The sequence below is a fragment of the Salvelinus alpinus genome, chromosome 2 (genome assembly GCF_045679555.1).
Source record: "Salvelinus alpinus chromosome 2, SLU_Salpinus.1, whole genome shotgun sequence".
Lineage (NCBI taxonomy): Eukaryota > Metazoa > Chordata > Actinopteri > Salmoniformes > Salmonidae > Salvelinus > Salvelinus alpinus.
Window position 1 is genome coordinate 36,655,706 of NC_092087.1, and position 13,220 is coordinate 36,668,925.

Consider the following 13,220-nt stretch of genomic DNA (forward strand, 5'->3'; position numbering starts at 1 on the left):
CGGAGAAGATACGGTGGGATTCGAAATGGTCGGTAATCTGTTTGTTAACTTGGCTTTCAAAGACCGTAGAAAGGCAGGGTAGGATAGATATAGGTCTGTAGCAGTTTGGGTCTAGAGTGTCTCCCCCTTTGAAGAGGGGATGACCGCGGCAGCTTTCCAATCTTTGGGAATCTCAGACGATACGAAAGAGAGGTTGAACAGGCTAGTAATTGGGGTTGCAACAATTTCGGCAGATAATTTTAGAAAGAGAGGGTCCAAATTGTCTAGCCCGGCTGATTTGTAGGGGACCAGATTTTGCAGCTCTTTCAGAAGATCAGCTATCTGGATTTGGGTGAAGGAGAAATCGGGGAGGCTTGGGCGAGTTGCTGTGGGGAGTGCAGGGAAGTTGACTGAGGTAGGGGTAGCCAGGTGGAAAGCATGGCCAGCCGTAGAAAAATGCTTATTGAAATTCTCAATTATAGTGCATTTATCGGTGGTGACAGTGTTTCCTAGCCTCAGTGCAGTGGGCAGCTGGGAGGAGGTGCTCTTATTCTCCATGGACTTTACAGTGTTCCAGAACTTTGGTGCCAGTAGGTCTTAGTAGGCAGCATTATTAATGTTATCAGTAGCCTACATTATGAAAGGCCTAATACAATGACTATCCTCATTAGAGCCTGATAAAGCTCTTAAAACCGAATGAACTGCAGGTGAGATTGTGACAAGTCGAAGTTTCTGGCCAATCAGGACAGTATAATATAGTAGTTAGACCAAGAGGCAGTTTTTTCAAGGTCAGCCCAACTGTGAGGCAAAGTGTTGCTCTTGTAATACGATCAAGGCAAGAGCAAGACCATCATCTGTATAGAAAAGCTTTGAGAAAATAATACCAAAGAGAAGGATGGCATGAGATTTGAACAGATTTATGTGTACTGGAATTGAAGTTCTGCTGCAACTGAAGTGAAATCTCAGCTCTTTTCTGTTCTGTCCTTTTTCGAGGTCTTTCCTAAAAATGCTAAACTGTTTGGTGAACTGGAACACGCCAACCCCTCCATGCCTACTGGTGCTGTTGCCATGGAGACTTGTCACTGTTACAGAACTGATTCAGTTACTATGGCAACCTGAAAATCCCCAAAAATGTGGAAAGTGGAGCACGTAACACACACACACACACACACACACACACACACACACACACACACACACACACACACACACACACACACACACACACACACACACACACACACACACACACACACACACACACACACACACACACACACACACACACACACACAACCCACAGAACCGGTCCAAAGAAAACAAGGGAGAGAAAGAAAAACACTAGACAGAGAGACATTAGGGAGTTCTAATCCACATCTTGTCAGTGTTAATTTTGGCACTCTTTTTTAAATTTAGTCTTAGTCTTTTTGACTAAAATATCGTTAAGTCTTAGTCACATTTTTGTCATTTGAATAATGATTTAATCTAGTCATTGTCAAAAGGACGAAAACAGTGTGTCACGACTCCGACCGAGGCAGGCTCTCCTTCCCGTTCGGGTGGCGCTCGGCGGTCGTCGTCACCGGCCTATTAGCTGCCACTGATTCTTTTCTCCCCCTCCTTATGTGTTTATTGATTACACCTGTTTTCATTTGTGGGTAATTAGTTGGGCTTATCAGTCAGCCGGCCCGCCCGGTTCGTTGTGCGGGATTATTAGTTGTTAAGCGTGGTGTCTGTTTTGTACTACGTGTCTACGTGGTTACTGGACTGTTTTCATTCCCCCCGTGTCTGGGGTAGTTTTTTTGTGAGCACCTAGTATATTAGAAGGGTGACTTTAGTTTCTCAGTGTTCATTAAAAGGGAACATTTGTTATTGCACCCTCTGCTTCCTGCGTTTGACTTCGCACTCCGACACCCAGTCCTTACACAGTGGGACATTTTAGTTAACTAAATGCCCTTCAATTTTTGTCAAATCACATTTGTATTGCCTCATTAACCTATAGTAAACATATATCAATGACTTCTATGTGCACAAATATACATAGCCTTGATCTACCAAAGTATTTTTCTGCATAACATTATATTCTCTTCCCAACAGCAGATACAGTATATGACAAACATACAATTGAAGTCGGGAGTTTACATACACCTTAGCCAAATACATTTAAACTCAGTTTTTCACAATTCCTGACATTTAATCCTAGTAAAAATTCCCTGTCTTAGGTCAGTTAGGATCACCACTTTATTTTAACAATGTGAAATGTCAGAATAATAGTAGAGAGAATGATTTATTTCAGCTTTTATTTCTTTCATCACATTCCCAGTGGGTCAGAAGTTTACATACACTTAATTAGTATTTGGTAGCGTTGCCTTTACATTTTTTAACTTGGGTCAAACGTTTTGGGGAGCCTTCCACAACCTTCCCACAATAAATTGGGTGAATTTTGGCCCATTCCTCCTGACAGAGCTGGTGTAAGTAACTGAGTCAGGTTTGTAGGCCTCCTTGCTTGCACACACTTTTTCAGTTCTGCCCACAAATTCTCTATAGGATTGAGGTCAGGGCTTTGTGATGGCCACTCCAATACTTTGACTTTGTTGTCCTTAAACCATTTTGCCACAACTTTGGAAGTATGCTTGGGGTCATTGTCCATTTGAAAGACCCATTTGCGACCAAGCTTTAGGGAGACTTGGCTACGTTGGCTAAAGAACATGTATATGAAATGCAGTGGGAAAAGCATGAGGGTTGTATGAGATTATATATTCAAAGATAGCCTACTTTTCTATAGCCTAGTCAAGGGAGAGATAAACATAGCTAGACTGTTGTTTTATTATTAAACTCAATGCTGCTATTGTTTTTAATTTTGTAAAGCAGCATATGTTTTTTAACCAGGCAAATGGTAGCTAACTAGAAAGCTGGTGGTGAGATAGTTAGGGGAAGCAAGAGTCACATGCACAATGTGCAGAAGCGGAGTTGGAGCCAGAGCTCAGCCTGTCTGCTGATCTGCCCACACTGATCGATTGCTCCACCGCAGCTTACCAGCTGATGTAGGCTGTGTTTGCCTGGTGTGACCCGTCCTTCCCACTGCTGAACGCATTTTTTCTCTTCTCATTTTAGTCAACTGAAATAAATAATCATGTTTGTTTAGTTATAGTTTTTTTTCTGGGTCTATTTTGCCTTAAAAATAGATGTTTGATTAATATTTTTTTGTTAACAAAATTAACCCTCCATCACATCAGTCATTCATCAAAGCCAGAGCTCATGTGACGAACAGGGATTGAAGATTTATTGACTATGTTTAGATTTGTGCAAAACAGATTATCATTCCTCATGCTGTTGTATATGAATATTTATCATACTTTTTAATCCCTCCCCGTCCATCTCTATTTCCTCCCTCTCCATATGTTCCCTTGATGAAACACAATGTCCTCAGATCACAGTCGCAGAGCTTTGGATAAAAGCGCCTGCTAAATAACATATAATATTATTATATTATCAAATGCACCCACCCACACAGTCACCCACACAGTCACCCACACTTATACACACATACCCCTCCACCCCCAAACATAGTACAAAAGTACACACCAAATCCCAGTCAGTAAGAGAAAGAAAGCCACAGAGAGTTTCTGAAGAGGCTTATGAAAGGGCCTATAATTACAGAGCACCATAACGAGTAGCTTGGAACAAGGATTTACAAAAGGACTGCATGAGGAACAGAAGCAGAGCAGTGAAGGGCTTCAAACTGCAAGCCTGGGCGACTGATAAGAGATTAACTATGGTCAAGTTCAGTTTTATTATCGACCTTGATAACGATAACGAATTACACAATTTTCCTAGAAAAACTAGAGGCAGGGTATATGCACAAGAGTGTGAAATTGACCACAGATGAAATAACTGATCCCTGCCTTTCTTATGATGATAAATCAGTTCATAGCTGATGTTGGTGTTGGTCCAGTGTCTGGTAGGGGGATGAGTTGTCAGTTTTCCACTTGGTAATGAAGATGAATTAATGACATTTCCAGTAATTAAAGGATTTCCTTGTCGATGCATTGACTCGGCAGTTCTAGTTGACGTCAGTTATTGGGCCTACAGCAAGATGGACTCCTATTGAAACTGTCCTTGAACGCAATGCGACTTTAGTACTCTAAGTTGTGACGTAAGAGGCAGGGCTAACAATTTGGAAATCTGCTGTACAATTATGGATGTGTTTATGATTCCTTTTGTAGCTTCCCCCTTACGATCCTTGACTTTGAGTCTTACTGTAAGCAGAGATGAGTGCAAGGCTTGGTACAGTACACAGTAGAGGCCCTAGTATCAGTGTATCATGGGTGAATGAATGGATGGAACACACACAGTGTCTGTGTATGTGGGTCGTCTGACTGCAGGCCCTGATTGAGTGAGCCACTCAACTCATACCGGGTGGGACCGGATCATGGTGGACATAGGGGTTGGCAGGAGTCTGCGTGACTTTTCTCCAGGCGCCATGTGCCCTTCATGGGGCATAATCAAGCCGCCCTCCACAGCCTAGGCCTCCATCAGCCCAGTAAACATCAAGCCCACAAGTCAGATTCCACAGACGTCATTGGCCTATCTAAACCTCAGCATTCTCTCTCTCAACCTCCATGTGTCACATTAATTAGATCTTCAACATGGACCTCGATCTGCTCCTTGATGATGGATCAAATCTACTGTCTCTCTCAGCCTCCATCATTCAACTTCACTACATCCACTATCTCTCCCTCTAAAGACATCTGGATAAGAGCGTCTGCTAAATGACACAAATGTAATGTAAAATGAGCCCATCAGTCTATAATAATCCAAGTACAAATCATATCCGGTGTCTCTAAACCAACACTCCACTTTAACAACCCATCACTGCTCAGTTTACAGCTCCACTACTGATAAAGGCCTCTAAGCCTCTTTATATATCCTGTTACTTCGCCCCTCCAACTATCTCACACATGCTTCTATAAGCAGCAGGTGAGCCATGCCTGTAGTGTGAAGCAGCATTCCTCACATACTTTCCACATTATCAAGCTGTGGTATTACAGTTCAGCATTTTCCAGCATTTTCCAATCCTGGTAAGCCGATTTGGATGTGGAACAAAGGTTCTGCTGCCACTCGGAAACAACGGCTTCCAATACGAGGGTCAGAGGGTACATGTAAACCCATAAGGTTACTTAGGGAGATTGCCATGGCAACAACTTGCATCAGCCAACATCACACCACACCCTGGTTCTACCAGCCTACTGCTTTACGCAATGTTTTCCTCTCTTGTAGTTTTCCTGGATTGCGGAGAATAATCTGAGGGAGCCCTAATGCGAGGATCATAAACGTGCTACAACAGGCGTGGCAGTCACAGACGTCTCAGCCGGACTGAAAACAAAGAAAAACACCTTAACTGCATAATAGGATAAACTATAGACGCATGTAATGGAAAGTGTCCTTATTTTTCCTTTGTGCACTCATAGACCCCAAGACTAGTCCATTGACAGGCAAAGGGACATTCTCTAAATTAGATCATCAAAACTCGATTTAGTTAATTGTTTTAATTGAATTGTGAACTGCCATTGCCCTTGGCTGTGAAAGAGGTGTAACTGGGTGGACAGGGTGAAGGAGTGACATCAGATGCAGTCCTCTTCATTCTCTCCATGAACCACACCTGTGTAGAAGAAGTGACTCATTTTCCCACAGGATGGCTTATTTAAACTGACTTCCTTCCTGCAAGTGTGGTGTGCCATGGTGACACAAGAGTATTTCACTGGTCAATTTAACAGCCCTGTCATTTCTATATACTGTCTTTCCTCTCACAACCCCCCCCCCCCTTATTTTACAACACCCCGTGCCCCTCCCATCCCTTTCCTAGAAGTATTATGCGCTCAATGACAGAAAAGTGCTTTTCCACAAAGAAATGTCTTTATTTTACTTCCAACATACAACATACTGTTGACACACAGGTATACAAGAGAGGTATCTTGCAAAAAAACTATATTCACTAATGTCATCAGAACAGAACATTTAGAACAGTAATATGGAATGTAGTAATTATTTTCTCCATTTTGTTTCTCATTTTTTTGTTTTGTTTATTTTTAAGAAATATTTCAAATAAATAAAGATTCTATATACACTTTCTCTATATAGTATTTATTGTCCTAATCAATATATTCTCTTCTTCAGTCACCATTTCAGGAATGACAAACAAAGAAAGTTACAAAGTAATGATGTTATCCCCTTACTACCTCCTACTTTAAATGTCTATGATTTAGGGACTAAACAGTACGGGGGGGGGGAGTATGGTGGAAATACGAAATGTCAGCCATAGGAGAGCGAGGAGTTCACTCGTTACAAAGCTGCCAGCCCCGTTCAGTCTGTACAGAAGCAACCCCCACTCGTGTGTGCTGTGCTGTTGGGGGAACATCAGTCCAAACTCTATCCACAAACACCTCATGTCACCTTACAGTTTAATAAGCACCAAGTCTGACTCCCAGAACTACACTTAAGCTTTACGTCTCTCTCTCAGAGAGACCATACAGTAAAGAAAACAGTCTGTAACAGAGGAGCAGAGAGGTGGAAACGAGAGGAAAGGAGGACGATACAGGAGTCCCTGAGCCTGTTAATAGACCAGAGTCTCAGACACAATCTCTCCCACCACATAGAATAGAAAGAAAGGAAGAAAGAGAGAAAGAACAGTCACAGAGACAAGGTGCAAACGAGTGCACAAGTGGTCCTGTCCCGTGTTGGTTCAGGGGGAGGGTGGGGAGTGCAGAACCGACTCCAGGGTGGCCTCTCCCCCGGGCCAGAAGCTCCCTGGTTGTCCCCTACAGTAGGTGGGGGGTCAGACCCCCAGCCGTGTGGTGGCCATTAGGACCAGGCCATTGGCGGAGGAGGGTAAAGCAGGGCTACAGCTACAGCTCAGTGCTGTTATTCCCAGGTTAGGTTTGAGTTTCCCAGAGTGGAGGCTCAGTCTTTAGTCGGCGCTGTGCTCCTCCAGCTGGGAGATGATGGTGATGAGGTTTTGCAGGCCGAATATGTAGCCGCTGTCCTGACCCTCATGCACAACACTGTCCTCCCCATAATGGCGACACGTCGTATGAGCAAAGTCTATCATCCTCACATCCACTGCCGGGCTGCTGGCCTCCCCTGCTGCACCACGGGACGAGCGACCGACGCTACCGTTACTGCTACTGCTACCGTTACTGCTACTGCTACCGTTACTGCTCCCGCCAGCACTGCTGCCAGCTGCCGAGCCACGGGTGAACCCAAACGCCCCCTCTTCCTCTTCCTCATCTGAGGGCTCGTCCTCATCACCCTCCTCTCCTCCGCGGTGGCGGGGTCGAGTGGGGGCGCGAGGGCGGGGGGGCTCCCCATCATAGATGATGAGGAGGGAGGAGGAGTAGAAGCGGTAGGACTCGCAGGACTCCAGGGTTTCCTGCATCTCCCGGAGCTTCCGCAGCACCGGGGAGAGCAGCTCGTGCCTCAGACGCTGCCCATCGTGGAAGAACTGGAAAAGGGCCTCTTTGAAGCCCGGCAGGCTCAGCTTCCTCCCGTGGTACTTGTTCATGAACATCAGCTGGCCTGAGTCTGACTGGTACACCTGCATGCCACAAAGCCGGACACCGATGGAGGCGGAAGTGCTCTGTTGACATTTGCGGATCTGGTTGGCCTTCTTCTCCTCTGACGCGTCGTCACCATGCTGCCGCGTGCCCATCTTCAGGTCCAGCACGCACGGCACCGCGTGACGCCACGTCAGGTTCTCCAACAGGATGAATTTGTATTGGTTGCGGTGTTTGGAGTTCTCCTTCATCCTCTGGAGGTGCTGCTGGTGGCATTTCAGACTCCAGGGGTTGTGTTTGATCTGCTTCCGATCTAGGCTGTAGCGGAGTACCTCAGCCTGCTGCTGCACCTCCGCACCGTTATAACTACACACAGAGAGAGGAAAGAGAGGTTAGATATCTGCCAATCATCATACAGTACATATTTGCTGTATAGAATCTATGAATCTATGTTGGTGTTTGAATATATTTGTATATACAGTATGTGTACCGATGTAACTGTGTATGTGCTCACCTTTTGCTCTTGTTCTCTTTAGTGCTCTGTCTGGCCCGGTCTTTGCTGTAGTTGTCATTATCCAGCAGTAGGGACGATGATTTCTTGTTGCCCCACTTGATCATCTTATTCTTAGGCTCGCAGTCAGCTGAGGGGTCCTTGTTTTCCATGTTCTCTGGTTCATTGTGGAGGGGGTAAGCGATGAGACACAGGTTGCCCTCTTCATCTTCCTCAAAGCTGACTGACACCACACCTGAGAGAGGGAGAGATGGAGGGAAGCGGGAAAGAGAACGATAGGAAGGCGGTTAGTACCCGGCATTGGATTTTTAATTTTATAATGCTATGCTGAAGCCAAAACCTCACAGTAACTGGTTAGTCATAGGCAGTTCTTACCAACTGGGTCCTGCTTCCAGCCAAATACACTCTGTAAAGAGAAAGACAAACACAAACAAACACAGGTTTTCCTATTGAGGGAGCAAAGAGAGAGCGGGTAAGGGGGCAAGGTGGCAGAAGAGAGAGCGGGTAGGGGGGGCAAGGAGGCAGCAGAGAAAGAGTGGGTAGGGAGGCAAGGAGGCAGCAGAGAGAGAGAGCGGGTATGGGGTCAAGTAGGCAGCAGAGAGAGAGAGCGGGTATGGGGTCAAGGAGGCAGCAGAGAGAGAGAGCGGGTATGGGGTCAAGGAGGCAGCAGAGAGAGAGCGGGTAGGGGGGCAAGGAGGCAGCAGAGAGAGAGAGCGGGTATGGGGTCAAGGAGGCAGCAGAGAGAGAGAGCGGGTATGGGGTCAAGGAGGCAGCAGAGAGAGAGAGCGGGTATGGGGTCAAGGAGGCAGCAGAGAGAGAGAGCGGGTATGGGGTCAAGTAGGCAGCAGAGAAAGAGCGGGTAGGGGGGCAAGGAGGCAGCAGAGAGAGAGAGCGGGTATGGGGGCAAGGAGGCAGCAGAGAGAGAGCGGGTATGGGGTCAAGTAGGCAGCAGAGAAAGAGCGGGTAGGGGGGCAAGGAGGCAGCAGAGAGAGAGCGGTTAGGGGGGCAAGGAGGCAGCAGAGAGAGAGCGGGTAGGGGGGCAAGGAGGCAGCAGAGAGAGAGCGGGTAGGGGGGCAAGGAGGCAGCATCAACAACAATGTATGCGTTTCCAAGTACTTTAAATGTGTACGTGAGAATGAACCCAAGAAGCAAAGAGATACACAAACACCACAGGAGGCTCGAATGTATGACACTCAGTCCAACCTTTATTGAGAAACTACCAAACCCACCCAGAACCACACATTAACTGATACACATAGTGTTACAATGTTTCAAGGCAACCCAAAAGAAATGACAGCAAAGATACACTGTATAAACTCAAAAACAACCACGACAACAACACACCTGAATTATATTTCATAAAGATACAACAGTTCCATCAAGTCGGGCATTTTGCGTGCACCGCCTCTCTGTTTTAAGAGTCCATTCAGGTCTGACTTGCCTTTTTATACAGCATTTCAAGGCAATAATCCAAACACACGAACAAATTAAAAAGGGAAGGGATGGATGGTGGGGAGGAGGGTGGTGGGTCTCCGGAACACTTTCATAGAAAACTGTACACACTGTTACTTATTCCTGGGATCATTTATGATGCGTTCCCAAACATGCACACACCCCTACCCTACTCTACCTAATAAACCCCTATAGAAGGGCCTGTGTATTGCAACCCTCTCTGCAGGCTGGGGGAAGGTGGCAGTGGGTGTTAAGACAGGAAGAGCATACATCACAGCTGCAGGGGCTGACAGATAAATTAGAGAGAGGGAGGGATTGGGAGATGGAGAGAGATAGGGAGGAGGATGGATATTCAGCATCCCATTGAATATAAACATGATAATAAGACTGAAAACAGAAGCAAATCCCAGCTTTTCTGAAATACAAACAAAAACATCCCTGGTTTACACTGGAGGAAAGGTTCTCTGCACCATCAAGACAGATCCTTCATTAGCGCCTATGTGTATGAGGTGATAACGGGTGTGTTGGCCAGTGACATGGAGGACAATGGGACCCAGGGCTTATCTCTCCTCTGCAGCTCCCGCCTTGAGTGTGTCATGCACAGTGATGTCACTACCCTGCAGCAGTTAACTCTCTACTGGCCAGGCCTGTTTCAACTGTCAGAGCTGCACTGTCAGCGGGGCATGTGACGATGAGTGTTTAAGTGCCTGCGACTCATGTGCTTTTTGAGTATGCGAGTGTGTGAACGTGACTGTATATGGGCCAACATACGTTTGTAAGAGTGTGAGAGTGTGTGTAAAAGTGTTTTGAGCAGAAGTGAGTGTGTTTGTTATGGAATATTCTCAGTGTCACCAGACGTCTGTGCTCTTCTTTCTACAGCTTCATCTCCCATCCAAATAACACTGGGGTTTTTTATAGTTCCACGACGCATTGCTGCGGAGTCAGATACCACGCTAGTGCCTCAACTCAGTCACATAACCAGGGTAGGAGTGACGTAATAGAAAGTGTGTGTGAGATGTGCGTGTGTAGGCCGATCAGTGAGTGCAAGTGTCAGGAGGCACCGGTATGTAGCATCATGGTCAACGAAAAACAACACAGAGTGAGATATTCCACCCAAGGTGTGTGAGAGTGTTTGCGTGTGTATTCGTTAACCATACATTTCTTTATTGAACCTTTTTTTAACTATCCATGACAGGCTGATGTCCAGTCAGACACCGCTATCTCTCCCACTCAGCATTCCGTCTCTGATGATCAGCCCCATTATTATTGAGTATGCTGGGAACTGGATCCTTCCTCCAGAAACTTTAGCCCTCTTCGGAGATGCGGGCAGGCGCAGGGCTACTGGGCTTTTATCCCTACTCTCAGGAGAGGGCCTGGGGCCGACTATGGTCTGAGCAGACAAGATAGTGATACTGTTGGTCCTCTGTGATATTTCAAAGGTGATAGAATCCAATGGAACAGAATATAATATAAAACACATTAAATCCTGTTTGTGTGACTGACACCCAACCAAGGACACCTTTGCGTGTTTGTGAGGGAGGGTTGTCTCTGTCTAATGCAGAATGCCTGGGTCACACCTGTCCATCAGGAGATTAAGATCCTGTCATACACACCCCCACCACCATTACATAACCTGACACTGCAGAGCCCTGATGTATCATGCAGTCACATACTGTCTGTCCCCAGCCCCCCACTTAAGCCCCACCATGAAACAAATCCCTTTGTGCTGCTGTGGTACTGCCATCTCCAGTGACCTTCTGTAATCCTAAATGCAGCTAATGTTACAAAACACTCCAGCTGACCATATCAGTGGAGAGAGACGAAGAGAGAGATGAAGAGGTGGAGGTAGAGAAAGAGAGAGAGAAGATGGGAGATGGGGAGAGAAATACGGGGCAGTAGCAGTGGCGCACACAGCATAATGGATGTTATTCAGATGATAGTAGCGTTATATTGTAGGTTAAGGTTGGATCAGGGAATAAGCTTACCTCTGTACTGGGGGGTGAACTTCCTCATTTCAGGGGGCAGGCTCTTGTAGAACTGGTGTTCTCGGGGGATGAGGGGCTTGCAGATGGTCTGGTCGCCGAAACGCAGCACGCAAGAGTGGCCCCCCACCTGGTGCACAAAGGGCTCAAGCATCACCCCTTTCCCGGGATAGGGGAGCGTCCCGTCTGCCTGCATAAGGGCTTCTAGAGCAGGACTCATCCTCACTCCGCATCGGACAGCTAAACTGGAGGGGCCCACGATGAGGCTGCTTGGGCTGCCTATCTTCTGGCTGTACCGCTCTTTTTCGCTGGGGGGCGTTAGTGGACACCTGCTAGGACAGCAGAGACCACAGCAGGAAAAAGAAAGGGTGCAGCAGGAAGGAGAAGAGAAAAAACGTTTAGTTCCCCGTGCTATCCTGGTCCGAAAGCAGAGTAGTATAGTCCAGGTTTGGGTTAAGGGAATCTCCCTGTGTACGTAGTGCTAGTAAATCGTTATTTTCGACAGGTCTGGGGCTGTAGGTTGTGTGTGAGAGCGAGTGTAGGTTGTTCCTGACTCTGTCTGTCGCCGATACTGAACTGGGGTCTGTACTGAGCTCAGAGCAAGAAAAATATAAAAACAGGTCGGCCCCGCCTCATACCCGCTTCAGCCTATCAGAGCACAGCAGCTGTTGTTGGGTGGGAACTAAGCATTGAGATCAGGAACAAGCAAACAAAGGAAGGAGAGCACTGCAGAGAGAGAGAGAGAAAGACACAGAGAGAGAGAGAGAGAAACAGAGAGAGAGAGAGAGAAATGAATGACCATAGAAAACAGACAGGCAGATACAAAAACACATCAAATACATAGGCCGATACGTTAATGTCTGTTGAATTGGTTACTGCTTCTGAAAAATTCTACTTAGCATTCCGATGCCACTGCAGAAGAGAATTTGAATCTGGGAGAGAGAGACCCACGTGAAAAAATACTATAGTATTCACTGTAGTGCTTTTGCAGACTTTAATGTAGTATTTACTGTAGTGTTTTTGTTTACTGTAGTATTTACTGAAGGTGGAGTTTCTCATTGAGGAAACCTACTGGAGAAATACCAAAAGATTTTCTGTAGATATTAAGGACTTGGTTCTGAACGGTGGTGTAAAGTACTTAAGTAAAAATACTTTGAAGTGCTATTTAAGTTGTTTTGGGGGGTATCTGTGCTGGGGGTATCTGTATCTGACGAGCGTCAGAGCCGGTGTAGTACGACTCGATCTTAGTCCTGTATTGACGCTTTGCCTGTTTGATGGTTCGTTGGAGGGCATTGCAGGGTTTCTTATAAGCTCTACCCTTTAGCTCAGTGCGGATGCTGGCTGTAATCCATGGCTTCTGGTTGGGGTATGTACGTACAGTCATTGTGGGGACGACGCCATCAATGCACATATAGATGAAGCCAATGACAGATGTGGTGTACTTCTCAATGCCATTGGGGGGGGGGGGGGGGAGAGAGAGAGAGAGAGAGAGAGAGAGAGAGAGAGAGAGATTTGTATGCATCTCTGTGTGTAGAGTATAGGTGGTCCAGAGTTCTTTTCCCTCTGGTTGCACATTTAACATGCTGATAGAAATGAGGTAAAACTGATTTAAGTGTCTCTGCATTAAGGTTCCCGACTACTAGGAGCGCCTTCTCTGGGTGAGCATTTTCTTGTTTGCATATGGCAGAATACAGCTCATTCAATGCTATCTTAGTGCCAGCCTCTGACTGTGGTGGTATGTAAACA

At 46.3% G+C, this 13,220-nt stretch overlaps 1 protein-coding gene across 2 annotated transcripts; it reads right to left on the reverse strand.

Annotated features, from left to right (window-relative positions):
- Window positions 1-5,873: 5,873 nt before the first annotated feature.
- On the reverse strand, window positions 5,874-12,068 carry LOC139560105 (inositol hexakisphosphate kinase 2-like). 2 transcript variants are annotated; one of them, XM_071376615.1, is made up of 3 exons: window positions 11,478-12,068; window positions 8,044-8,275; window positions 5,874-7,895 (listed from the first exon to the last, which is right to left on the reverse strand). In XM_071376615.1, exons 1-3 carry the CDS (start codon window positions 11,692-11,694, stop codon window positions 6,944-6,946), a joined length of 1,401 nt encoding a protein of 466 aa, XP_071232716.1. In that variant the 5' UTR covers window positions 11,695-12,068; the 3' UTR covers window positions 5,874-6,943. The 2 variants fall into 2 exon arrangements, with proteins under 2 accessions (XP_071232716.1, XP_071232725.1); XM_071376624.1 differs by lacking the exon at window positions 11,478-12,068 and adding an exon at window positions 8,416-8,437.
- Between the last annotated feature and the right edge of the window lie 1,152 nt (window positions 12,069-13,220).

Bases quoted from the DNA above. Each gene is read 5' to 3' on its own strand.
- LOC139560105 (XM_071376615.1), bottom strand. From the start codon at position 11,694: ATGAGTCCTGCTCTAGAAGCCCTTATGCAGGCAGACGGGACGCTCCCC. The intron at 8,276-11,477 runs GTAAGCTTATTC...TCCCTCTCTCAG, and splicing joins GTTCACCCCCCAGTACAGAG to GTGTGGTGTCAGTCAGCTTT. The intron at 7,896-8,043 runs GTGAGCACATAC...CTCTGTGTGTAG, and splicing joins AAAGAGAACAAGAGCAAAAG to TTATAACGGTGCGGAGGTGC.